We start from the raw sequence: 27682 nt of genomic DNA, 5'->3' as shown, positions 1-27682 counted from the left end.
AGATTTCTGGGTTCGAGGTCAGCCTGGTCTACAGACTGAGTTTCAGGACAGCCAGGGCTATACAGAGAAACCCTGTCTCAAAAATCCCTCTCTCTCAAAAATAAAATAATAATAAAAAAAAAATAAGTGTCGTCAATAGTGTCACCTATCTGCCTTAGGAGGTTACTTTGATAATCACGTTGGATAAATACTCTCACAGAGTTTTGCAAACTGATTTTCACTTATTGTTCTACTTTGTCCAAAAGTCTTCAAATATACCAATTTTAATATATATATATATATATATATATATATATATATATTTCCTTACTATTGACCATCAGCTAGTAGGCATGAAACATTTTTTTTTTTTAATTACTAAGGGACCAAAATCAAGGATTAACTAATGGAGAAGGCTTCCTAGGAGTAAATGCCCTCTTTTTTCTCCATTGAGGGACAGCGTCAGTAGATGCAGAAGGAAAGTGTTTGTGTATCTAACCACCAAATGGCCTGGAAAAGTTTAAACTGCAGCTTGGCCCTGGGACAGAGAAGCTCAGCGCTGGTGGGTGCTTAATTTGCCCTGTGTTAATTCCCTGGCGATCTGCAGCCTCCTTGCTGGAGTGTCACCGCACACTGTTTCATGTGTTGAATGCCTGTTTTGTGCAATTCCCCTTCTGTCTGAGCTCAGGACAGAAGCTACAGAATGGCAAAAGAAACTGCGAGAAATCAGCGCAGATAATTCAGCCTTCAGGTGCAGCTATGAGACGCCCACTTGAGGCCAGGAAAGAGAGTGACTTTGTGTTGTGTGCCCTCGCTTGTGCCTCTGTCATAAGCTAACAATGCTGGACACCGGCCTTCTCTCGGATGTTTGCTGAATGTCTGTCCACCCAAAACAACCTGTTTTGTTTGAGTCAGTTCTATCTCAACATAGGAAACAACTGAGCTGTGTTTGTCAGAGTTTCAATTTTCAAACGTAAAATCTAATTTGCTCGCTGGTTTGCAGGAAACAACAGGAATACCTACCAGTTTAAAAGACCCCACCCCACCCCGGACCAGACCGGCCGCTGCGCCAACTTTCCTTTTAATGCCCGTGCTGTGAGGATTGCAATTTGGACTTCTTGGAGAGTGTCCCACTACAACGAAGAAGGGAGAGAGACTTTTTTCAAGTCTCCTAGAAAGAATAATACTTCGAGGGGAAGGCAGCCGGTCCCACTTTTCAGCACTCAGGTTTCACAAATCAGGTCCCAGCACTGTCCGGAGCTCTCTCTTGGAGACTGTGTTTGTTCCCCGTCCCTATCCCGCCGCCACCCTTACAGAAAGCCTGCAGGACTACTGGGTACTTGGTGGCCCGGGGTCGTCTGTGCTGGTCTGGGCTCGGCATCACCCGCCCTCTGCAAACTGCGCGCTCCGGGGCGCCCGGCACACCCGCCGCCCGGTCCAGGCGGTGGCGGGCGCGGCGGCGCGCGCACGCGCACTTCGCGTCCCCGCGTCCGCTCCTCGACATTCCGTTCCACGTGTTGCTCGGGAGGCGCCACAGGTTCCTCACCTGCGCCGGCGGCGGGGGTCGGCGGCGGGGCTGGGCGCGCGCGCGGGCTGGACGCCCGAGGCTGGGCGCGCGGTCCCCGGGCGCCCCGAGCGCCCCCGCGCTAACTCCGCCTCTCGCCTCCCGCCGCTCCGCTTGCCCGCCCCGCGTCCTGGCCGCGGCAAACACTCGGGCGCCGAACTCGAGGTGTCCGGAAAGCCCGGGCCACTTTCCCTTTCGTTCTGCGGCCGCTGCGTACCGACCTAGGCTCCCGCGAACCCGCGGGGACAGCTGCGCTCGGCGAGAAGCCCCAGGGATCGCGGGCCGAGCCCAGGCGTCCCAGCCAGCACCATGCTCGACCCGTCTTCCAGCGAGGAGGAGTCGGACGAGGGGCTGGAGGAGGAGAGCCGCGAGGTGCTGGTGGCGCCGGGCGGCTCCCAGCGAGCGCCGCCGGCCGCGGCTCGGGAAGGGCGGCGGGACGCGCCGGGACGCTCCGGTGGTGGTAGCGGCGGCGGAGCGGCCAGACCCGTGAGCCCGAGCCCCTCGGTACTCAGCGAGGGGCGAAATGAGCCCGAGCTGCAGCTGGACGAGGAGCAGGAGCGGCGCATCCGCCTGCAGCTCTACGTCTTCGTGGTGAGGTGCATCGCGTACCCATTCAACGCCAAGCAGCCCACCGACATGGCCCGGAGGCAGCAGAAGGTGAGTGGCGGCGGGACTGGGAGCCTCCTGCGGCCACTTACCCCCCTCATCCTCCCGCCCCCGGGGGCTTTCTCCTGGGAGAGTTCAGGGGCACCTGCTGCCGTCCTTCTGCGAAGGGCTGGACACTATTTTAGTAGGTCTTTGAGGGGTGTCTGGGACAGGTTGGAGTGCTTAGGTCTTTAACCCCAGCCGGAGCTAACCAGAGCTGGCCTGAACTGGCAGGAGCTGGCAGCCGCACCTCACCATCCCCAAGACATGGACTGATCAGCTGATCCCACCTTGCAGGTCCTGCAGTAATTACACCTGGGCAGATTAGGTTGGGACAGGGTTAGAATACAACTCGCAACAACTTTAATTTGGGCTGCTGTGGGGTGTATGAGCTGGGCTTTGCCCTTAAGACAGACTGAGTGTGTAGCTAGCTGAAGCAGGTGGAGCACGAATACTTTCCTGTAACAGAGAAATCTCCACTAGGGCAAGGGACTAGACATTTTCTTGGTGAATTAAAAGCAAAGTTATATTGCTAAGTTTTCTGTGTGGCCAAACAATCAGGGCATGACATGCAAACACCGAGGAAGCTATGCATCCAGAGAGGCTATGAGTAATTCTAGGCCATGGCAGGCTTAATGAAGTCCACTGTTAATGACAGATGAAGAACTAGCTAATGCTTTGCTTATGGCTCCTTCCCTAAAGATTTACAGAAGTTCTGTCAGATAAAATGTCTACCTTAGTTGTTTTAAAACGGGACCCCAGAAATCTGATATTCTGTACCATACACGAAAGGAACAACTTAAATCACCTTAATTGGGTAAATATGTAGAATAGAAACCCTGAATAGTCAGGGAAACCCTTTAATGGAATACATACTGAGCCTGAGATGCTCTGAAGAAATCTGTAACAGTCCCCTCCGCTTGTGGCGCGGTTGGGGATTGCCTGGAGCATACCTACATGTACAGTCCTTCATCACTGTCCTGAAATAGTAACTCCTGCATGTGAGACCTTTCTTTTAGAAATTTGGCAACCTTTTGAATCGACTTTAAAATAAAACTGTAGACCAGAGGAAGCAGTTTCTCATCATGCATCCTACCGAAACCGTCCTATTCACATTTGTTCAATATTTCATTTTCTTAAATGTCTGGCATGTAAAAAAGCTGTGCGTAGTTACTGAATGCAACACCTTGAGTTTAGGGGGAGGTGGACAACTGTGAGTTTGCCTGAGGTGAACGATACTGTATGACATACTTAAAATTTTCCAAGAGGATAGATCTTAAGCGTTCCTCCCAACTTCACAAAATCAGATCCAAACGAGCAGCTCTTCTGGAATGATCATTCTCTTGAGTGCTTTGGGGGCATTTCTTTACTACTGAAGGCTAATCACAGAAGCTCTTCAGGTAGCCCAACCTTCTAGCTCCTAGGACATTGGGCAGATAGAGACCTATGCAGTCCAGGCAGTCTCCTCTTGCTCTCTGAGAGAAGTGGGTCAGGGTAGCATTTCCCAGTAAGAGCCACTTGGCATGGCTGAAGCTGCAACCCTTCAGGGGAAGGGTGAGTTTCTTGGGGTGTATGGTGAGCCTGGGATTCCACTCCTACCCAGGGCCATCCATCCTTATGTGCTGCGTGTGTAGAGTCTGTAACAACTCTGTCCGTTCAGCAGATGCTAACCTCAGTAGTCATTCTTAAACCGAGTGTGGGTTTTATATTTATGTTGTGGTAGGAGTCTGTACAAAATATATGAGTATCATCCAGTATCTAGTTTCACCTTTCACATGACATTTTAGTTTATATTTCAGTATATTAATATGTAAAAATCATTATCTGGTAAAAATCAAGAGGCTATTTGTGTTTGGAATAGGCTCCCTTTAGGCTCCCTTTGAAGAAAGTCATTGGCTCCTGGTTCATTTCTGCTGTGCCTACTTGTAGTCTGTGAGGGAAGGGGACTCTCCCGTGGCTCTACAAATAATGTAGTTCTCCTAGCTCTTCCTGTTTAAATAGAATGTTTGTTTCTCTAGAAATTATTTCAGTTGGCAAGCAGGTGTACTCACAATGCTACTGAGGAAACTGTTGATGTAATGTTACTCAGACATTACTAAAATAAACCCAACTTCAGGAGAGGAGAGAAACACTGCACGCGTTCTATGCAAGATTACTTGCAGTGCTTAGAAGTTTTTGTTTTTAAATCTTGAGAGCCTCAAGCCCAATCAGATGAACTTCAGTGATTGATATTTTAATGGGGGAGGCTCTGTAACAAAGAGCCTAAGCGTTTATCGCATTCAGAAGATCCTCTACTTTTTTTTTTTTTTTTTTTAAGACATACTTCTTGCTGAAGGGAGCTGGAGCAATTCTTGGCAGCCAGGGTTCCCCCTAGGAAAAATAAAAAGGGAATTTAACTGTATTCATGTGAATTTGATGCACAAGCCAACAATTAATGCCAAAACTTACTTTAAGTCTTGAATTATACAGTTGGGTTTTATAAAAAGAAAGTACCATGATAATTGCAAAATCACTAATCCATTGTATACTTTTACTCTGGAGCCTCAGGTAGTCAGGCAGGCAGCAAAACATTTGATTTCTAACCGCTTCCTCACCTCTCCCAACATTGAGAACTCAGAGGATCAGAAATTGAGGTCTGAAAGGGTCCTCATCCGGTAACTGAAGAAAATTCATCCCAGAGATAGGAGCCTGAAGCTGGAGGCCATGCCTCGGTTTTGTAGGCAAATGCTTTCACTGTTAGGGCTGTTTGGCTTTTAGGAACCAGAGCTGAACTACAGGGTTTATTTAGTTTTTTGATTTGTTTTTGTTTTTGTTTTGTTTTTTCACGTGGCTAATGTGGCCCATCAAACCAATAAGAGGTTGCATCCATTTACTATTTGAAGACATTAAATAGTATTAAACTCAGTTTAGTGAAAATATGTATACCTGTGTTTTTTTTGACTGGCACACTTCCACACAGAGGACTAACAGCTGATGCTCGTTAGGCTTGCAGTGATTATTGATGCATTCACAGAATATCCCGGGAGCAGACTTGGGTTAGTTTCTGTGACAGAGGTCGGTACCAGGTGGTCTCACTGCCTTACTGGGCATAGGCAGGGTTGCATGTAGGATGCATGTGCACCATAACAAAACAGATACCACAGAATGGCTCCAGCAGGAAGCACTGCGTGATATCCCACCGTGTTCATTGCTTTGATTGTATTTACATCATTATAGAACTAACAATGATCACAACCCTTGGGTGGTTCTAGATGATTAGAGGAGGGATGAATGTTATAGCTAGAAAAGCACATTTAAAAAATGAAGCAAATTATATATATATATTTAATAAGATCAATGCTCATTAGGCTTTTAGAAAGCATTGAGAACCTAGAGGGGAAGGTCCTTCGTGGTTGGGGAAACTGTGACGAGCACTTGGGCCAACATAGAAGAGAAGTCTCTTCACAGATATATTTGTACTCTAAGTCTATATTCATAACTATTGACAATGAACACAACTATAAGACATGATAGTCTTCATTAAGCAGGACCTGGAGGTTTGTACTAAGTCATTTCTCTGTTACTTTTTATTGACTATAACATGTTAAGAAAAAGGCCAGCTCTTGTTTGAACTACAAATAAAAACAGATGAGATAAAAGATGGAAGTTTTACCTGATGACTTTCAGCATGATTCATATGTGCATGGTCATGCGTTGCCGTGTGCATTGCCACTAAGATGATGCGCAGTGCGTTTTATGAAATAAACCTCCTCATACGATCATCTCTCATTGTTTCACATAGTCCTTGGGAGTCTGTGTTTGAGAAATGTATCTAAATAATGCTTTGAAGCTGCAGAACTGTCTTAGGTAAAACTGATGTGCAAGCGTGTGTGGTGGGAATACAGCTTTGGATGCGACAGTACACAATACACATTTGCCTTTCTTTCCTTTGAGTTTCGTAGTTTGAGGAAAGCATCCATAACCTGAGCATCCAGAAGCCGAGATGCTTAAAAATCGTAAAACTTTGTAAATGTCTATAAGTGGCTCCTTTCCTATCTAGTTTTATTTGAAAAGTCATAGTTTGTAACTATGTAACAGCAATTACTCTTGGGTTGTGTGTATAAGGTGAGCAGAGAACACGAATACATTTTGTATTTATGCTTCAGTCCCATCCCCAAGATACGATGTAATATATATGCAAATTTTCCCAAGTCCCAAATCTGAAGCACTTTTAGTTCCAGGCTCTTTGATAGGCATATTCAACCTTTGAAAAAATTGACCACTTTTATCTCCTTTTGGAAACAGTTGACTTTCTGTTATTTATTTATTTTTAATCTTCTGATGACTTTTATGATGCCCGCACTCAGGAAAGTCAGCCTTGTTAGAAATGAATGACAAGGTTGCAAGTCCCAAGAGGGCATCTTTCTTTTGTTTGGCACCCGTTTGCCTGAGTGATGTGTTGCCTGCCTTCCTTTGGGGGCCTTTAACTACAGTTGTGGCCTGATGCTATGTTTAAGTATACTGTATGCTTAGTATGCGTAGTGCATGGCATATAGAACCTGGTAAACACATGCAAGTCTCAGGTTTAGTTATGCCTCAAAGACTTAGTGAGAACTAGAACGGAGGAAAGAGGATGTAACAGGAAAGTATGTGTCTTCCAGTTTTCTGTGGAACATTTACCCTTCAACATGCTTTGAGACCTGTAAGGGTCCTTTTGAAGAAAGCTCTGACAATGGAAGTCTCTATTGACGCAGAAGCAATGACTTCCAAGAAACCTTCTCTATGCCATTATCCAACCGGAGGGACAGGAAAGCAGCCGTGAACCCCCACAATCTGTCTTGCTTCTTTGCCTGTAGTTTCCAGCAGACCTGGTGCTGTTCTAAAAGAGCCCCCATCATTCCTCCCGTGTGTTCTTGGGCTTTGGTACAGTGTGGGACAAATATCAAAGGAATAGGTTACAGTGTTTGCTGCCTTTAATAACAGGGAATACCTTGTCCTTTGAGGATCCAGTTGGAAACCACACATTAAAGAAAAACCTCAGGCTGGACTTAAAAATGGTATCTCAGAGAAAAATGCTTATTCCTTTAGCTGATTCATCCACCCCTCCACAGGGTGTCCTGGTACTGCAGCAGCAACAGTAGCAGCAGCAACAGCAGCAGCACTTAATTTAGTAGAATGAGTTGTGCTAATGAGCACTCAAATGGATTAAGCAATATTGGACTTCCCTTCTTTCAAGAATGAAATCATTCTTTATTTTGATATGTTAAGACTCCTTGTACCGTGAAATAAAGTATCTTGACTGAATCTTACTTCTTCTGTTTCTTTTTTCTTTTCTTATTTTTTTTTTCTGTTTTGTTTTGTTTTGAGAGCTCCATTTATTTGTACTCTCAGGAAATAAATAAAGAAAAACTATATGGTCATTAAAGGCTTTCCTAAGAGAATTGAGAAAGCTGGATCCTTTGGACAGATCAGCAGGCAATGACACCTACCACCAAGCTTGACAACCCAGGTTCAATCCCTGAGACCCACCTGGTGGAAGGAGAGAAGGCACTCTTTGCCCATTGTCTTTGGATCTCTTCACATCCACCCTGGCATGTGTGCACACACACGTATGTATATCTCCACTCCACACAAACAAATAAGTAAAAATGAAATTTAATAATTAAGAAAGATGACTTCCAGGTTGTGAAATATGGAAATTCTGAAAGGAAAAAAAAAATCACACTTTGGGGCAAGCCACTAGAGTTCTTGTACATATCTTATATAAATTCCAACTTAATTGTGACTTATTTTTTCAATTGGAAAATATGAAGGTATATACTCACATGATATGTAATCATAAGTGAAAGACATGATTGCAAAATGGTAGGCACTTTGATTGCACAGGTGATATATTGTTTAGAGGAAAGACTAGTCTCATATCAAATGGTGGAGTTGTTCAAAATTATGAACATTTTTTTCTTATAGCCACTGTATTTTGGTTAATAACAGGGAATACCTTGTCCTTTGAGGATCCAGTTGGAAACCACACATTAAAGAAAAACCTCAGGCTGGACTTAAAAATGGACTTAAAGATTTATATATTTTTCTCCTTAGGGAAAAATCTATAAGTCTCATCTTTGGCTGCTTATTATAATCATCCAGAGAGCTTTTTTAAAAATCCCATTATTCAGGTGATATTTCAGACTAATTAAATTAGTCTCAGGTTGGGAAGGTATCTTTAGGCTTCCCAGGTGAATTCAGTGTGTAGCCAAAGTTGAGATCTACTATTCTAAAGGGGAAAAATGTCTTATTTTTTTCCCTAGGCAAGGGGAAAGGATTTGTAATCAATAAGAACACTATGTGATTAAATGGGTGTTCTGTTTTAAGTAAAAGGTAACACCAACAATAAAGTTACGTAAGGTATGAAAATTTTCTCAATTGATCCAATGGGAAATCAGTGCAATATTACTAGTCTTTTTAAAAGTCTTAATTTATTATGGAACCATAGGTAGATCACTACCAACACAGAATTCTCTGGGAACTGAGGGGCGGGAAGTAAGCTTAAGTGATGTTTTCCTTGCCAAGTGATACTGGGAAGAAGATTGTCATGAAATCTCAAAGATGGATTCAGACCAAGCAATTCCTTGAAAGAAGAGTCAATTTCACAAAAGTCTTATAAAAAAAAAAAAAAAAGAAAGAAAGAAAAGAAAAAGGAAAAAAAGAAGAGTATAGTGTGTTTTAGTCAAAAGAATATAGTAAGAATATAGTGTGTTTTAGTCATGCATGTAGTTTTCTCAAAACAACTGTACTCAGTATGACACCAGTGACCCACATGAATAACTGGCATGGCATGATGTCCCTGATGGTGTATTAGTGGTATGCATACCTTGGTGGTAACCAACAGCTCTTTAATGCGCTTAAGGCCAGCCCAACAAGAGTGATATGATACCTGGTATTGGAACTAACTACTAACTACTCGGTGCTAGTGAAGCCATGGTTATTGGAGGAGAATCTGCTACCACTAGTTTACTTAACAAAATCTGTTAACATATGTCTTTATATCTACAGAAAAGGGTAGTCATCACTCCTCATTAAGGAATATTCTCTGTGGAACACATGGAGACCACTACAGAAAACCACAACCTATCAACATGCAGGGTTGTGGGCCTAGTCCCAGTGCCTACATCTACAAAACGCTCTGGCACCCAAAGCTTAGAGCACACTCTAGAAGAGAGGGCAGGAGGTCTGTAAGAGCCAGAGAATCAGGGGTTTTTCTGTGAGATGGTATCTCCCAGTAATAACAAGCTACACCCAGCAGGTAAAGACGTGCCACATAAAGTCTCACCAACATGACTGCCTGAAAAAGGAACTAAACAAGAACAACACAGTGGACATGCCAAGTGGATCAGGAAAAGCCCAAGAGGCCTCAACTCTAACAAAGGAAAGCTGGGAGCAGGAGCCCACCAATTGGCTGTCTAGTGCTGAATGGTCGGCTCTGGAAACATATATACATGCAACTAATGTTATATGGACTGATCAGGTTATACTTAGGAACGTATAGATGTATACTCGCTCTCTCTCTCTCTCTCTCTCTCTCTTTCTCTCTCTCTCTCTCTTTCTTTCTCTCTCTCTATATATTTATACACACACATACATACATATGGTATATATATGCATGTATATATACATACACATATATATATGTATATATACATATATATATTCATATAATAACAATTAGTAAAGCAGGTCATGAATTGGAAGGAGAACAGGCATGTGTATATAGGAGGGTTTCGAGGTAGGAAAGGAAAGGGAGAAATATTGTAATTATATTAGAATCTCAAAAGTAAAAAATAAAATTTGTCTTCTGAACTTAAGAAAACAGATGTACGTTAGTTAATGAAAGCCCCCGGGATTTTTTATTTTATTTTATTATTATTTTTTTAAGTATTAGTTGGAGAACAGCTGATTTGCATTTGCAAGCAGCTCATGCTGTGAAGCATCTCCAGGGCTGAAGTAGCTCTGGGTGGGCTTAGCATGTGTAAGGCTTGTGGTTCCATTCCCAGCAGGAGAGGTGGGGGGGGTGTTGGGGGGGGACGATGAAGAGGACAACAACAACAACAGGAATGAAAAGCAGAAAAGCATCCAAAGGTCCACTGGGCTGATAGAAATGCTATCACAAAGTTTTATAAATTTTATGATTTGAATGTTTCCATTATGTAACCTTCAAGTAGGTGACGAACTTTTACACAAGAAACGTGACTGGGGCCAAGGGCCCGGTTGCTTTAAAGGTGATTTTTGTCAATCATTTTACTGAGAAGAAGTTTAATGTGGTCCTTTCTGATTGCTTATGAGGCTGACTCCCCACCCTCTGCAGTCTAACGCACTTCCCCATGTTTCCTTTTTCTCCTGAGAATTTGGTTTGGCCTGCTAGTTCTGACATGCCCTGTCATGGCATTTTTGAGCAAGATGTTCCTATCGCCAACCTTTCAGCTTGTTTTAGGAAGACTTTCATTGATATTTTCCTGAATAGCTCATTTCTCAGTTACCCACTGAATTACAAGGCCGACCTTTGATTACTCAAGTCTTAGAGTGGTTAGTCATACTGGCTGTTTGTCAACCAGTTATTCGGTTCTTACCATGTGAGTTTTACATTAGTTATTATTCTGAGCACATTTTGAAAGATAAAGCAATTGGAAGTCCTTTCTTGGGTTAATGGTCAAAAATGTATGTATTTCTCTTTCCAGGCTAATTATTTTAATGCCTTAACCTAGGTTTTGTTTTTTTTTTTTTTTCTGTTTCCTCTTCATTGTATCATATAATTTTGATTAATGGTTACTATATATCTTAATTTCTAATAGTGTTTTTTACTTCTTCCGGGTCAAGTTCTTTACTTTCAGCATTCTTTCCTTCCTTCCTGACTTTTCCCTTATCATTCACTTCATTAGCATATTTCATCTCAGTGGACCCTGGCTACTTCACCTGTTCCTGTGATTGAATGAGATACTGGGTGTAGCTTATTTAGCATAGTGTCAATTACTTGAGTATTCTCCATTTGAAGTGCTATCATCTTAAACTCTCAATGTAATTAAACCTGTTTGAGAACAATATTTGCACTAAATTCAGTCACGGAGGCGCTCAGCCTAGTTCTCCATTTCCTCAGTCCTTTTGTTTTTGGAATCTTTTGATACTTTGATTTTACCGAGCCCTTGTATTCGTAATTATAGTTAGTTTTGAGCATTTTATACTTTGTTGTTCTTATTGTAGCCTGCAAATTTCTCTATAATTTATTTATCTAATTATGGAGAAATGGAGAGCCCTTTAATTTTTTATGCTCTAACTGGTCATTGATTGTGCATATTGACGGCACACAGTTGATTCATAATATTGATCTTTCTAGGTTTCTGTCTGGCAGGGCAAATTGCTGCTGATGGGGGAGCCTTTGTCCTGTGTAGTAGCTGGCCTTCTTCCATCTTCCATCTCACTGTATTGGTCAGAGTGCCCAGGGTTAGTTACTAACCTGCTTTCTGAGGCTTTACTGAGACTGGTTTGCGTGTTTTACCGGGGCTGGTTAAAATTTTAAGATACTCTTTTATTTTATTTTATTATTATTATTATTTTTTTTTGTTTTTTTGAGACAGGGTTTCTCCGTGTAGCCCTGGCTGTCCTGGCACTCACTTTGTAGACCAGGCTGGCCTCGAACTCAGAAATCCGCCTGCCTCTGCCTCCCGAGTGCTGGGACTAAAGGCGTGCGCCACCACGCCCGGCTCTCTTTTATTTTTTAAACAAAGTACTTTTTATTTTAAATAAAATTTGTTTTAAATAAAAAATAATTTTAACTACATTAATAATAAAACATCAAAAATTTATACTGAATGCTATAAAGTTTCATCGATTATGTTAGGTGCCTTGATTTTTCTATGAAATGAAATCTGCAATTTCAAGGTAATTTTTACCTGCATAGATTTGATTTTTATCGACTCTGGTACACTTTTTTTTGTTGTTGTTGTTGTTTTATACTTGAGTTCTTAAGAGAACAATCTGTCATTTTCTATTTGACAGCCATCACTGTAGATGGGGGAAAGCAGTGATGTTAGCTGGGAGACCTTCCACTGTTTGTGTGCTCTCAATCACTGTTGGGGTGCAGATGCTCTAATGTATGCAGGTGAAAGAATTATTCATTATACTATCCAAATCCAGAACCCATTTTAGATTTTTATCAGGTCTAGATTCAATTGTCCATTCTCATAAAATTGATCATTTATAGAATTTCAAAGTATGTTAGCATAGTTGACTTGTTCTCCACTTTCTTGATTTTCTTTCCCTTTCCCTCTCCTCTCAGTTGTCATCACTGTAGCAGTCATAGTCCTCCTCCTGTCTTCCCTTGTCCCCCTCCTCCCCCTCTTCCTCCTTTTCCTCCCTCCCCCTCTTCCTCCTCCTCCTCCTTTCCCTCCTCTTCCTCCTCCTCTTGCTTCTCCTCTCCACTTCTCCTCCTCCCCCACCTCCTCTTCTTTTGGCAGGATCTCACTATGTAGCCTTGGCTGGCCAGGAACTCTCAGGCTGACCTTGAACTCACAGAGATTGGCCTGCCCCTGCATCCTAGTGCTGAGGTGGGTTAAAGATGGACCCTGCCAAGTGGACTTTATTTATTTGTCTTTAAATTTATTTTTATGAGTTTGGGAATTTTGTCTGCAAATAACTAGAAGAGGGCATTGGATCCCTTGGGACTGTAATTGCAGATTGTTGTGAGCAGCTTTATGGGTGCTGGGAATTGAACCTGTAGCTAGTACTTTCGAGCCATCTCTCCAGCCCCTACTTTCTTGCAAATTAGTTAAGCGATATTATCTTAATCCATGTTTCTTCTTTGAAAAGTTTCACTGGATGGTGGCGATGTCTCTGTTAGTCAGGTGCTTACACACAAGCGTGAGGTCCCGAGTCAGCATCCGTGGCAGCCCTGTAAAAAACCTGGTTCTGTTGCCGAAGGGGTAGAGTCAGGAAGATCAATGGAATTGCCACTCTCAGTCTAGCCAAATTGGTAAGCTCAAGGTTTTAAAAGGTCCTGTATCAAATCAGATGCGAACACTTGACATCAGCTGTTACCTTTACATGTAGTCATATACATGAACTTGTACATAGTAAATACACACACAAAATAAAAATAATGGTCGATGGAGTGTTGGAGAGTTGAGTATGGCCTAGGGACCTAGGATGTCAGATGCTGATAATCACAGAAGACCTGAAGCTAGGTCTGGGACCATGATTCTGAGTCCATCTTCTCATGTTGATGAAAGTTAAAGGTCTGGACTCCTGTGGCAGTATGCAAAGCAGAAGTAAGCTTGATTACGATTTATAGAGTTATAGAGAAGAGGATAGTTGAGGAGAAAAAAAAAGAGAAATTAAGAAAAGTAAAAGAAAATCTGGAGAGTGGAAGAGGTTTCCAAGAGAAGAGAATGCCCTTGAACTCCAGTGTCTAGGGTGTTTAGTGCTGAGCTAATCCCTTGAGATTGGTTAATTCCTTGGGATATCATCAGTGGGACCACTGGAAAGCCCACCTGCTATAAGCATGTCCCCTTGTCCCACTTACCAGATGATGGTGCTGTTTCTCTGCCCACCCAATCCGGACAGTCACCCCTCTATCTCTCTCCATACCGACTCTAGCTTTGTTAGTTATTGACCTCAGCTCTCTGCCAAGGGTTAACCACTTGGTCAGTGTTATCACCCTGCAGCCTTGCTGCTGTCTTAGGTTCTGAGCATTGTGCTTTTTCTGTTGTCTCATTTTTGTGATTAGCTTTATCATAACAAACAACTCAATCACAGCCTCTAAGACATAGCTGCAGTCTTTCTTGTTTACCATATTAAGGTCCTTGTCTGTGCTGTGGTCTGAAATGGTCTCCAAGGCAGGAGTTTCTTGTTGGAAGCCACCCTTTCATAAAATCAGTTGCAATTGTTACAATTAGTTGCATTAGAACCAGTAGTATATGCAAGGAGGAAAGTACTTGGTGGGGAGAGGGGAGAGGAGACAACATGCCTGCTGTCCCTAGCCTTGAGCCCGCTTTCCTGTTCGCAGTCTAGTTTGGTTATACAATGCCTAATTACAAGTCTTCATAGGTATGCATTGGTGGCTTTCCAGACCTTGCCATGTTAACCCTTAATCGTTTTTTTTTCCTTTTTTTTTTTTAACCTCAGCCTCTGTTCTCACTGTGATATATCAACCAACTTACAGTATCCATTGTGGGTCATTCCCTATTGCTACCCACAGAGAGCTGGTTCCTACTTCAAAGTGCCCTTTAGATTAGCAAGATCTTTTTATACGTATTTATACCTGTTCTTTATATACCTGTCAACTTCATGGATTCTAATGTTTCATAAAAGTCAGTGATCTGTTCCATTCCACAGTTTCTGTTCTTGTTTCTCATAGTTGTTTATTTTTTTTAAAGCAGGAACTGAAGGAAGGTGAGATAAAATAGTGTGATTCTTTCTTCTGCTTTGTGATAATATAATGAAAACAAAGTTATGACTTTACCTCTTTATTAGATACTTTGTTCATTGATGTGTCAAAATAGCAGACCTAATGTAGGCTTAAGGGAAAGCTTATCTTTGTTTGCAACTTAAGAAATATATGGGGGAAAAGGCATAGCAGTAAGGAGCGGGAGATACTAGTTATAGTGTGTCTACAGCCATGAAACCGACATCGGATAGGAAGTAAGACTAGATGATAAAACCTCAAAGCCCACCTCCAGTGATGCTCGCTCCCCCCCCCCACCAGCTGGGACCATGTGTTCAAATGCATAAACCAAGTGCATTTCACATTCACACCACAGCAACCCCTATGTATAGTCTGGCATCAGTCTAAATGTTACATTACAAAGCTTATTTTAAATTTAAATATTTAAGCTTATTTCAGGTTTTTCCTTTCCTGTGAACTAGCTAGTCAGAAGGATAAATTGAGCATTACAGAGGCTGAAGGAATTTTGTTTTCTCTTTTGTAATAGAGTTTTAATGTTATGCTGTCAAAGAGTGTGATGACCTGAGCAAATAATATTTATCAAGACTGATTGGATGGTGAATCCTGTAAATCTGCCCATCCCTGTCTCTGCCACCTTTGCTCCCCTGCCCAACACCTATGTCCTATGTTGGGTTACTGGGCTAGAGACACCTGCCAGGACAATTAGCTTCTTATGTGGGACTTGGGGATGTGAACCAGGGTCCTTATGTTTGTATAGCAAGTACTTTATCCACTGAGTCATGACCCCACAAGCTTGCTATGTATAATTTTTGTGTGTGTACATATGTGTGTGTGTGCATGCACATGTGTGTGGGTTTGTGTGTGTCTTTGTGTGTGCTGGTGTGTATACACACATGCATGTATATGTGGAGCCAAGCCAGAGAACAACATTAGTTGTCATTCTTCAAGTGACTTACACATTGTTGTTGTTGTTGTTGAAGACACAGTCTTTTATTGGCTTGAGACTTGTGAGTGCGTTGGGCTGGTTGTCTATGAGCCCTAGGGATCCGCCTGTTTCTGCCATGCCAGTGCTTAGATTACTAGTATAAGCCACCATGCTTGGCTACATCTCTAGTTTTGGTTTAAGTTTATAAAGTTAGCAACTATTCCTTTGAAACGGGGTTATAACTCTATCAATAGTTTATCCTCCATTCAACACACACACACAGACACACACACACAGACAGAGAGACAGAGAGAGAGACAGAGACAGAGAGACAGAGACAAAGTGAGTTTCTATCAACTTGGAATTATTTATATGGAAGGTGGCTAAAAGGCATTCTGCTACCCCAAAACCTATATTCTTACTACTTCAATTTTAGAGAAACAGATTCCAAATTTTATTTAAAGACACAAGTCTTAAATTTAGCTCTCTGCAAAAAGAAAAAAAAAGTCTAAAGCTAAAAGTACTGCTCCAGTTAAAAAGGTTTAAAAAATGCTGAATATCATCGGAAAGAATTCTAAATGTAAGACGGCAGCCATAGCCTACAACATTATCAGCCCCTGCTTTCTGGATCAGGAGGATTTCGTGTGTTCTGGACCGGGAAGGGGGAGGGGTGAGATTCAAGCTGATTCTTAGTCTCTTATCTGTGGTTTCACTAAGTCCAGACTCCCTTTACCGGTTTTATGTAAAGAGGTTTTTTTTTTTTTTTTTTCTTTTTTTTCTTTTTTTCCCCCCAGTTTAAATCTTCTTAAGAGCCAGAGGAACAAGGAGTGTGCTGTGAGACTCTGTCTCCTAAGAATGTCAGGAGCTACACCCATAAAGTCTTACCAACATACTTGCCAAAACAGGAACCAAACAAGGACAATAACATTAGCTGTGCTAACATGGATGCTGAAATCCCATGGGGCTTCAACTTTAGACAGAAACTAGAGGCATGCTGAGAAGGGTGGGGAAAGAGTCTACTGTAGGGAAGAGCACTCCAGTTCCTTATCCAACATCCAGTGGTTGGCCCTGAAAACATATATACGTGTAGCTTTATACAGACTGAGCAGATTGTATCTATATAAAGTATGTATGTATGTATGTATGTATGTATGTATGTATGCATGTGCATATGCATGCATGTATGTGTGTTATGTATTTATGTAACAACGGTGAAAAATCCCATGTAGTGGAAACAGTGAAGGGTAGATGGGAGGTTTTGAAGGGAGGAAATCTATGTGGGAAATGAGGTAATGTTTTGTAATCGCAAAGAGATTTTTTTACATTTCTAAGAAATAATCTATTTAAAAATTAAGGTAATTAAAAATTTTATATCTTACAGTATACTCATAAAATGACAAATAGTCTCAAATATTTAAGTAATTGTTCAGACTTAAGGTTATATGTCTCAAGTGTTTTACACCAGAATTTCCATAAACTTTTATTGTTAAATCTGAGAATCCTAGGCTTTGACTTTTTTTTTCCCCTTCACTTTTAATGTCTACATTTATTAAAGAGGGAAATAGTACTGGATATGAAAATGATTATTACAAGAAGCTAATGTCCAGTTGGGGAGTTATCAAGTTTATGGTTTTTCAAATAGATGTCAAGAAGTCAATTGTTGTCCGGTAGTGGTGGCACACGCCTTTAATCCCAGCACTCACGAGGCAGAGGTAGGTGGATCTCTGTAAATTCGAGGCCAATCTGGACTACGGAGTGAGTTCTAGAACAGCCAGGACGACACAGAGAAATATTGCTAGAGAAAACCAAACCACCACCACAACAGAAACAACAAAACAAAAAGTCAATTTTTATTGTTCAAGGGAGAAATTTGAGTAGAGAATTAAAGAGTTGTCATGTATTTGGTAATTGATAATAGGGCACTGGAGTGAGATAGCCCGAGGAAAGGTACCTTAGGAAGGACAAGATTTTAATGACTGGCGTTAATGTTTTGGGGGATTTAAAATAGACTAGATGGCCAGCATGGCAAAGGAAATTGAAAAAGGAATAGCCAGATACAGAAGAAGAAAAGTTCAATTCTCTGGGTCACAGAAATGAAAAATCTGTTTGACAGAGGAAGCTAAAGACAGAGTCGTCAGGTATTGTAGAGAAATCAGGTGAACTAGGGATTGGAAGTATTACCTGGATTAATGGCTGTAAAGGTGAAACTACAAATGTTGACCTGAGCGACTCAATTTCGTCTTCATAAATAATCCACCCTTTGATATGCTACTATTCCTAAATGGTGTGTTTGACACACTGAGTCTGCTTCCTTTCTTTAAGTGACAAACACCTTGAGGTTTCAGATAGTAGCACTGCCACCTAACAGCTAAGTTTTGGCTTTGTAAAGGATTCCTTGGGGAGGGGTGCTACATAAATATTAATGTGTATGCTTACATATATATATTTCGTGTTTTTGTTTTATAATAGTGAATTAAAAATTAACAGTAACATAGATTTCAAGTGTGGTTTAATCTAGATGAAGAACATCAAGTATCCTGGCAAGAACAAATCTTTGATGTTCATGTAAAGTCATTAGGTTTAGCTGTTTTCCTTCCAGTTGTGATTTTTTAAAAGGCAAATACAGATTAGATGTTATGGAAATCTTCAAATGTATATTAGCCTGAGTAAAACCGCTTATAATATATTTTAGTTCAGTGGGATGCTGTGAAGATTCCATGAAATATTTTCTGGAAAGCATAGAGGGTTAGTACATGGCATAGAGCAGAACTTTACAGAGTTTTCTCTTTAACACTTTATTATACGTTACATTTAGGAAAAAATTCAACCGCATTTATGTGTTCGTGTTCAAAGGCCAGAGGTTGATGCTAGGGTCTTCCTCATTTGCTTTTGATGTTACATGTTAAGGCAGGATATCTCACTTAAGCCTGGTCTCACTCATACAGCTAGTTTAATTACCCAGCTTGTCACTAGGGATCCCTAGACTCTACTTCCAAGCTCTGCAATTACAGGTGGCTTGACACCCCTTGCTGCCATTTATGTGGGCTGTGGGGTTCTGAACTTCAGTCTTTATCTTTTGTGGCAAGTGCTTTATCCAAAGAGCTATATCCACATCCCAAAGATACTTTGATTTTAATAAAAACATTTAAAGGCATTATTTAAACAGCTATTCTGTGGTAAACATCATTGTAGATACTGCTGTAGAGATGTTCTTGGTAGCTGATAATCTAGTACAGGTGATGAAGGAGTTGACATATGTTTGTGTGCATGTATATTAGCAAGATAGTGATGTGAGAGGATTTGCTACCAGTTACTATGTCATGTGGGAAAATCAGGAAGAGCCTCATAGGAGAGCAAGTAGCTGCTGAAAAGGATTTGAATGAAGTGAAGAACTGAGCTACTTAGAGGTGGGAGAAGACAAGGAGAGTAGCTAAGATTGTACTAACAGCAAGTGCAAAATGCTTTCTGGTAGAATAAACATGCTTTTCTTGTGAAGAACTACAGAGGGATCCCGGAAAATGATAGGGACATGTGGCTGTGGCAGATGTTAGGGATTTAAGTGCCAGGGTGAACTCTTGGAAGGTTTTTGACTGGGACAATGGAAATGACATTCAGCCTCTCAACTGATTTACCGTGAGAATGGACTGGACCTCTCTGTGGAATAATTTGGGGCTGGAGCTAGGGGTGTGTGCCAAGTACAAGAAATTGAAGTTAGCCTGTTCTAGTGGGTAAGAATAAACTAGTTTCATTTAAGTAGAGCAGGAGTAAAGAGATACAGAATATGACGGAATATTTATTAAACATTATTTATGTTTACAAAATCCACGAGTAATGGAGGTAGCATTGTACTGTTATTATCTCTGCTAAAATCTTATATTTATTAAAATAAATACACTTAGAAATCTGAGCATTGTAGAACATAGAAAATAGAAAACAGAAGTCCCGGGTCTCACTCCTTCCATTTTAATACTTACTTATACCCTTGTCCTTCTCTGACTCGGTTCCCACCTCTCTCTTTTGTGTGTGTGTTCCTGTGTGTCCATGTATGTGTTGAGGTCAGATCAATCTTGGATCTTGTTTGCAGATAGTTATTTCCCCAGCCTTGTGTTTTTTTAGTTCTTCTAGAAAACTCTTCAAAAATTTACACAAGCTGTTTCTTGTTTCCATTGTTTGCTGTAGAAGGGTGAGGGTGAGATTTTAGCTTACTAATAGAAACGTCTGGTCTCCCCTCTCCCTTTTTTAGGATATTGCCTACAATTTTGGCTTTGCTAGTCAGTTCTTTCTTATAAGCACTATAATTTTAGTTGGGTATATGGCAGTTTGACTGAGGACTGTTATTTCCCGTCTTCTTGTTCCTTCCCGTCAGTGCAATGAGGCTGAACATGGCTTTCTGTAGAAGATATGAATTGAAAACACAGTTTTGGGAACACTAAGTGTGGCTTTATTATTTTTCCCATATGAAAATGGAACCTTGAGACCATGAGTATCAGTGAGAAGTCACAGAGGCAATATTTCAGCTCCGACAGGATGCGGAAGATAGGTTAGAATAGTAGTTCTCAACCTTCCTAATGCTGTGACCCTTTAACGCAGTTCCTCATGTGTAGGGGCCCCAACCATAAATTTATTTTGTTGCTACTTCATAACTGTCATTTTGCTCTTGTTATGAATCATAATGTAAAAATCTGATATGAGACTCCCAGATGGGTTGTGATCCACAGGTAGAGAACTTCTGGGTTAGAGACTACTGAGATTTCTCTTAAGAAATTATCATCCCAGACTCCCCAGTACAGGGGAATGTCAGAGCGATGAGGTGAGAGTGTGTGGGTAGGAGGGGGAACACACTTATGGAAGCAGGGGTACAGGGGATGGGAGAAGGGGACCCCAGTAGGGAAACCAGGAAAGGGGATAACAATTGAAATGTAAATACATAAAATATCCAATAAAAAATAGGAAATAGGTACCAAAAAAAACCCCAACCCAAAAAACAAACAAAAAACCAAAAAGAAAGTATCTACCCAAAGATGTGTCAACCATGGACTTGAAATTTGTCAGGATCCCATATTCACTCCTATTCTTCAAACTAGGAAGGAGAAGAGAGAAGGAGGGGGGAAGAAAGGGAGAGGGGAGAGTAGAATGAAGAGGACAAGGAGAAGTAAGGATGAAGAGGAGGAGGAGACTTTAACAACAATGATAATGAAGATGATGACTACTGAAGTTTGTGAAAATGGGATATTAATAAGTGTGATTTGCATGTAGCACTGTTCCCTGAATCAGAGTGCCATTTCCTACTTGGTGTCTCCTCTTCTTGTAAGTTTCCATGGCAGTCTTCCATAAAATCCAGCCATAAGTTATTTTCTTAATTAGTGATCAGTAGGGGAGGGTCCAGACCATCGGAAGTGGGGCCACCCCTAGGTTGCTGGTCTCGAGTTCTATAAGAAAGCTGTTTCAGTAAGCCAAGGGGGAACGGACCACTAAGTATCACTCCCCTGTGGCATCTGAATTCACTGCTGCTTCACGGTTCCAGCCCTGTTTGAGTTCCTGTCTTGGCTTTCTTCAATGATGGACTATGATGTGGAAGTGTAGGCCAAATAAACCTTTTCCTCCCCAGCTTGCTTTGGTTCATTGAAGCGACCGTAACTGTTAGAGTTTTAAGGAAACAAGGTAGAAGGAGCTTGGGTCTCTGCCAACTTTGTAGAGGAATAACATCACCCAGCTAAGTCTTTAGTCTGAGAAAGCCTAAGTGACTGCTCTGTCTACATGGATTTAAGTGAATTTTCATTTTAGATGTTTGTTAGACTTGATCTGTTATCTAAATTGCAAAGTTTTATAATTTTAATAATATACTTTATTTCTTTTCTTTACCCCAATAACATGATGTTCATTCTTTCTGCTCACAATGTTATGTTTTTGTTTTAAAATTAATCTCCTCCTTTCTTGGTACAGTGTTTCAAGTCCCAAGGAAGATAATTACTGTTACAACTTCTCTTGCAGCTATAGTCGGTCATGTCATACTAGTTTTGCATTAGGAGACAGAATGGTGATATGGTTAGCATCGTTCCTTCGCTCATCCCTTCCATGTCTGGAGACCTAGATATTGTTTCTGGAGTCATAGCTACCATTCTCATTGACGAGGAAAATGATGAGGATGTTTGTTTATTTCATTTTTGAAACTGTAATATAAATATATCATTTCTTCTTTGACTCTCCTCCCTCCACAACCCTAGTATACCCCTCTTTGTTTTCTTTTACATTCATATTCTTCTTTTTCATTAATTGTTATTTTATATCTATCTATCTACCTATATATATATAAATATATTTATACACACACACACACACACACACACATATATATATATATATATATATATATATGTTTAAATGCCACCCACTCAGTCTGTATACTGATACCAGTGTTTATGGTCTCAGGGATGACCATTTGGTAATGGATAATCAATTTACATGCTGTTCCCTGAAGAAGATATTTCTACCACTGTCAGCATTCCTTAGTTGCCTGTAGTTGTTTATGTAGGGCTGAGACCTCATGAATTTTCCTCATCCACTTCGGCATGTCTAGCATTGCGGTCTTTGTCTAGCACATGCTTAGCCATTCATGTTGGTGAGAGTTTATGGGTGAATCTTGTGATATTACTAGGAGATACAGTCTCATAGCAAACTTCCTGATCTTTTGACTCCTATCATTTTTCTGCCCTCTCTTCTTGAATTTTCCCTGAACCTAAGCCCTGGGAGTGTTCTGCATGATGTATCCATTGGGACTGGGTCCCACAACTCTGCATTTTGATTGGTTTTGGCTTTCTGTAATGTACCAGTATTTGCCATGGATTGTTTCCGTCTTATAAGCAGAGTCTTAAATTCAATTAGAAAACAGCTAGTTACCACCAAGTTTGTGTTACTGCTGCACTCTTAGGATTATGGAGCCATGGTAGTTGTTGTAGTTTATAAGTGTCATAGCTGGGTAGGGTTATTGGCTAGTTCTCTCCCTTGTAAGTTTTTATGGTGTTTTCTAAGTACCACCAGAAATAGTCTTGGGAGTGTGAGCAGGGGCTTTCAGGTTAGTTCAAGATCAGGAACTTCTGGGATCTTTGTCTGATATACCTGCCATTTTTAGCAGTAGGGATTTACTTTCAGTGTGTGTGTGTGTGTGTGCACATATGTGTTTATAGACACAAAATTAGGTGTATTATAGGCATTTGCCCTATCAGGATAAACATGTACCAGCTTGAAACAGTTGTCAAAACACCTGCATCTGAAGAAAATAGTTTCACAAGGTTTAATTGCCCCTGTTCCAGAGCCATCAATAAGATCTCCACACTTAGATGTGATTCTACAAATTAAAATGACTCAATTCATTGTGCATTATCAGAAACAACTCTTTTCTACTGCACAGCCAGACAACATTCTTGAGTGCATCTCTATTGATCTTATATATTTTTATTCTTTGTTCATTTTTTGATTTTTTTTTTGATGCAGGGTCTCTGTAGATAGCACTGGCTCTCCTGGAACTTCCTATATATCCTAGATTGGCCTTGAGCTCAAAGGTTTCCACCTCCTTATGTCCCTCAGGTACTGGGATTAAAGGCATTTGACACCTTGACCAGCAGCTGGCTGCATTTCTTTTTTGTGTACATTTATTATAGATTTTACTGTTTTTTCTTCTTTACTTAGCTTATCCCTTTCTCTACCACCTTAAGTTGGTGTAAGTCAGTGGATTTTGCAGCAAGGATGGATGATTATACACTCCAGCAAACATTTCACCACAAAATAAATAATAATAAAAATCGTGACAGTGATTCTTCCTCTGTGATTCCTAGTTACGAATAGGCAGAAGTAGGTGTGCTGGAAACACTGCAAAACCCAGTGAGGAGTTCTGTTTTATCCTGCATGATGTTTCAATATTTAGCAGCCTTGTTAAAGCTTGCTTATAATTGGCTCTAAAATATTTATCAGATGCAGGATACCTTTTTCATATTTTAATAAATAGCAATATTTTTAGACATGCAAACTCTCCCCAGGTAAATTGAGAGAACATTGAATTGGATTTTGTTAGGGACTTTCTCCAGAATCACTCCCTACTTTGGAAAACAGTGTCCCCAGCAGCAGTGGCCTTTGGGTTATTTGTTTCCCCAGTGCAGGATGCATGTGTCAGCCTTCATTTCCACCTGTCAGCTTCTCCTTGATTTTATGGGTATATATAAAACCTATTTAGCCCTTATTTCAACATGTCAAAAATAAAGAATAGTGTTGACAATATTTAGTAAAATATGACCTACTGTTTCTGCACTGGACTTCTCCATTACTTACATAGGCGAGTGCGCATAGTTTATTTAGTCTCTGAGACCAGTTACGTGTAAGCATTTACATGCTGAAGTCCAAGTGTTTTTTATTGTTTATTCCTATTCCAGTTAATATTATTTATTTATATTTTTAAAAATGTCACTGTAGATGATATATTTTACCTTTTAACTTTATTTCGGGCTATCAAAAATTAGTTATTAAATATTTGTTAAGGAAGTCTCATCATCTAGGGTTCACTAAGAAGGCACTGCCATATTTAAAGTAAGTAATAGCTCCCAGGTGATAGAATTAGGTAGGAGTTTGGAAAGAGTGAAAGATGGCATGGTGATCCAGGGATTCCCTTTGGAGGGAAGGGGGCCTTTATTAGTCTTAGGGTGGGATGGAATAAATGGGAGCTGTGGTCAGAACTGGGCAGGAGCTCTGCTCTGGGAAAGAGGGAGGCCGAGTCCTGGGGCTGCTCTGAAGACTACAGTCACTGTGACACCCTGAGCATCAGTGTGCAAGCCAAGTAAGCAACACCTTCCATCACTGCTTCCCTCCACAGCTTTGTTCTCTTATCTCACCAAAGGGAAGCAAAGAGAACCTGACAAGCCCACAAACCTATGGCTTTCCCTCCCAAGTCACAGATCAAGATGCAGGGCAGAGGAGATCAGGATGGAGACGAGGGGGCGTGTACATTTGGGGTTGGGAGCACTATGTCTGGTTGGGTGTTAGACTCACTGTCCAGAGGACAACTGTAATCTGTGTTTGTCTTTCCTAGAAACATGTCCTGGGCTTCTGGCTGGCTTTGATCTCAGCCAGTGTTTGGGCAGGCCCTGATCACTCTCCTTCCTTCCCTATAATTCTTTTGAATTTGAGGCGTGGCTGTCAGATTATCTCATTCTGTTCAAACATTTTCACACGCACCTTTCTAAGAGTATCTAATAAAATTTCTGATTCCATGAAGATCTGAAATCTTTATCTCGTGGAGGGAAATTGGCTGGGTATTGGATTCTGGGCTGGCCTCTTTCTGCAGCTGACTGTGCAGACCCTGGTCCACTGTCTTCTGCCAGGCAGTGTTGCTAATGAACAATCTGAAGTGTGATTTCATTCATTTTTTAAAAAGTGACCTGTTTCTTCCTTTCTCAGTGCTTTGAATGCTTTTACTCTTCCTTTAGGCTTTCTACAATGTCCAAAGCACCCTTTTAGTTTTCTAAAAGGAAATTATTGTAAAAGGTACTCGCTGGTTACAACCATCAGCTAGGGAAAATTCCATTAGTTTTAGAATATTTCCTTTGTTCCAAATAATTCAAGATGGGGGTGACCAGAAGGAGAAGCATGGGTTTGTTTGAAGGGTGAACCACTTCCCTCCAGCCACTCTGTCTTTATTAGTATAGTTAGAATTCTGGAATGTTCTGCTTGGATGAATTTTCTAGTCTTACTCTAAAGATTGTCATTAACTGGTGGTTTTATATGCCCTTTGGCTTTCTTTTATGTATACTGAGAAATATAGTTTGCTCTAGAGAATCAGAAAGCCTTGTAATATCTTACTCATATGTAAATAATGAAGATGTTTCTATTTATCATATATTCCTTGTGTGTGTGTATCTGTGTGTGTATGTGTGTGAGAGAGAGGGAGGGCAGCGGGGGGGGGAGACTTGTTAGATTTATCTTTGTCTCATGTGTATCAATGGAGCTGTTCACTAAAATAAGACCCACAAACTCTAAAACGACTTTGATGTGTTAAAATGCACACACCTGCCTTGGGGAAGAAATAACAGAAATGCTGTGTGCATTTTGGTAGTATGTTTTCACTGCGAACCATTGTTGTATGCATTAAGGTAAGAGTAAGTACCTCATATGCCTAATCACTCCACTGTCCAACTAAATATTTAAAACATGAGTTTTTGAAGTATTTTATATATATATATATATATATATATATATATATATATATATATATATTAGTGTAACTCTCAGCTAGTGAAAATGTGGTTGGACTGGAAATCTTGTGTTAATTAATGTTACATGCCAGAGATTTCTGAAACGTGTGCTAAGGTTGTGAGACCTAAATTCCATGAGAAGTTTGAGCAGAAGTTATCCAATTCTTTTTATGTACCTGGCCCTCAGGCCCTGCTCCCTGACCATATCAATATGTAATAGCTTCCGGATGGAACACCATCTGTGTACTTTCCCCCCAAGACCCAAATACGTGACAATGAGAACATTGTCTCTGCTTAGAAACAAACTTCTTTCATTAAAGATAGCACTCTTTGGCTTATTTGCTAACATAATACACTTTTGGTATTTTTTTCTCCTCAGCTGAGAACTCATCAAACTGCCAGTATTTTCATTCATTTCAAACTTACATATTACTGTCCAGAGTCCTAATAACAGGATAGTATCAATATTGCTAGGGAAATATATAGTCTTTAAATGCCAGCTATACATGACGCGCCTGAAATATTAATGCTTATTAGCTTCTAAGATGTTATTCTTCAGAGAATGGAAGTTAAAAAGGGAGCGATAAAGCATGCATGGCTTCTAAAAGAAACGAATAGGATTAAGTAGCACTTTTAAGTCTTAGAAGTTTGAGGTCATCTTATTTCCGGTTTTGCATTTGCTCAGAAAACATAAAGAGTCTGTCCAAGGTCACCCAGTTTGTTAATGACAGTGTTGGATTTGAATGTATATTTTAGTATCTCTAAATTCTTGGGTCTTTTCCTAAGGGTTTCCCAAAGCGTCTTTCCTTTCTTTTAAAAGCTAAGAACTGCTTTGCTTCTTGCATAAAATGTGTTATTAAAAGCTGATTTCTTAAATTACAATGAATTTAAGATCATTTTCTCTTGCAGAACAAATAATGTGGGCTCTAAAGCATTGCTATCTGTACTTAGAGACTGATACATGTCCATCGTCTTCAACAGTAACTTTATAAAGGGACTTATGTAGTGCTTTTTGCAAAACTGTTTAAATAGGAAATATTAGATATGAGTCAGAAACTCATAATTGAAATTGTATATTTGCATGAATTGTAAGAGAGTCTGTCCAAATACTAAGTAAATTGTTGACCTTGGTTGTAAGTGCTGACCCAGGGCCTCTTGAGTGTTCCCAGTCCCTTCCTCAAAGTGTCATTGAGTCTGGTTAGTGAAAAGATGCTAACATTTAGCATAGTCTCTAGCCTAAAAGTCTACTTTTATACTTTTTTAGCTTTTACTGCCTTTTGTTTCTTTATTATCTTACATCTCCAGAGATGTTCTGTATATTTTTGAGACTGTGGAATTAAGGAACAGAAAATTAGAAGGAAGATCACTGATAATCTGACCCACAGTGAGTTCTGGGTTCGCCATTATCACTCTTCTTTCCCTGCTTCCCCCACTGACCATGACGTAAGCACAGTTTTGTATCAGCTGGCATCCTACACCAAAAACTCTTCTACTGGCATAACTCTTCCTAGTATTTCCCAGTGATGTCATACTCTTCCTTTGTGTTCACATACCGTAGCATTTAAGTCGTGATGACTGTCTGCTACAAGCCTTATGGGAGAGGAAGAGTCAGTGTTTCTAGACAGGAAAGAACAATTCAGAACACACACACTAAATCATCTGTAGGATGGGATACTGATACAGCTAAATCCGTGACTTGTCTCTGGCAGAGCTCATTTCACTGTGACTCTCTTACTCTTGGGTATCTTCTTAAGTAAGGATTTTTTTCTTAAATTCTTAATTAGTGATTACTTTGTTCTGTAAAACTCCTCCTTTCTTCCTTCCTCCCTTCCTCCCTTCCTCCCTTCCTCCCTTCCTCCCTTCCTCCCTTCCTCCCTTCCTCCCTTCCTCCCTTCCTCCCTTCC

At 40.7% G+C, this 27682-nt stretch overlaps 1 protein-coding gene across 10 annotated transcripts in view; it reads left to right on the top strand.

The window, feature by feature from the left end:
• Positions 1-1568: 1568 nt before the first annotated feature.
• The window catches only part of Cadps2 (calcium dependent secretion activator 2), a 534832-nt gene continuing 508718 nt past the window's right edge, over positions 1569-27682 (top strand). For all 10 annotated transcript variants that reach the window (XM_021164381.2, XM_029478701.1, XM_029478705.1 and 7 more), the window contains exon 1: positions 1569-2200. In XM_021164381.2, the coding sequence (XP_021020040.1) occupies positions 1853-2200 (348 nt within the window). In that variant the 5' untranslated portion in view covers positions 1569-1852. The remainder of the gene's footprint in view (positions 2201-27682) is intronic.

The sequence above is a fragment of the Mus caroli genome, chromosome 6 (genome assembly GCF_900094665.2).
Source record: "Mus caroli chromosome 6, CAROLI_EIJ_v1.1, whole genome shotgun sequence".
Taxonomy (NCBI): Eukaryota; Metazoa; Chordata; class Mammalia; order Rodentia; family Muridae; genus Mus; species Mus caroli.
The sequence above is the reverse complement of the archived record's forward strand: the minus strand, read 5'-3'. Positions and strand labels throughout refer to the sequence as shown.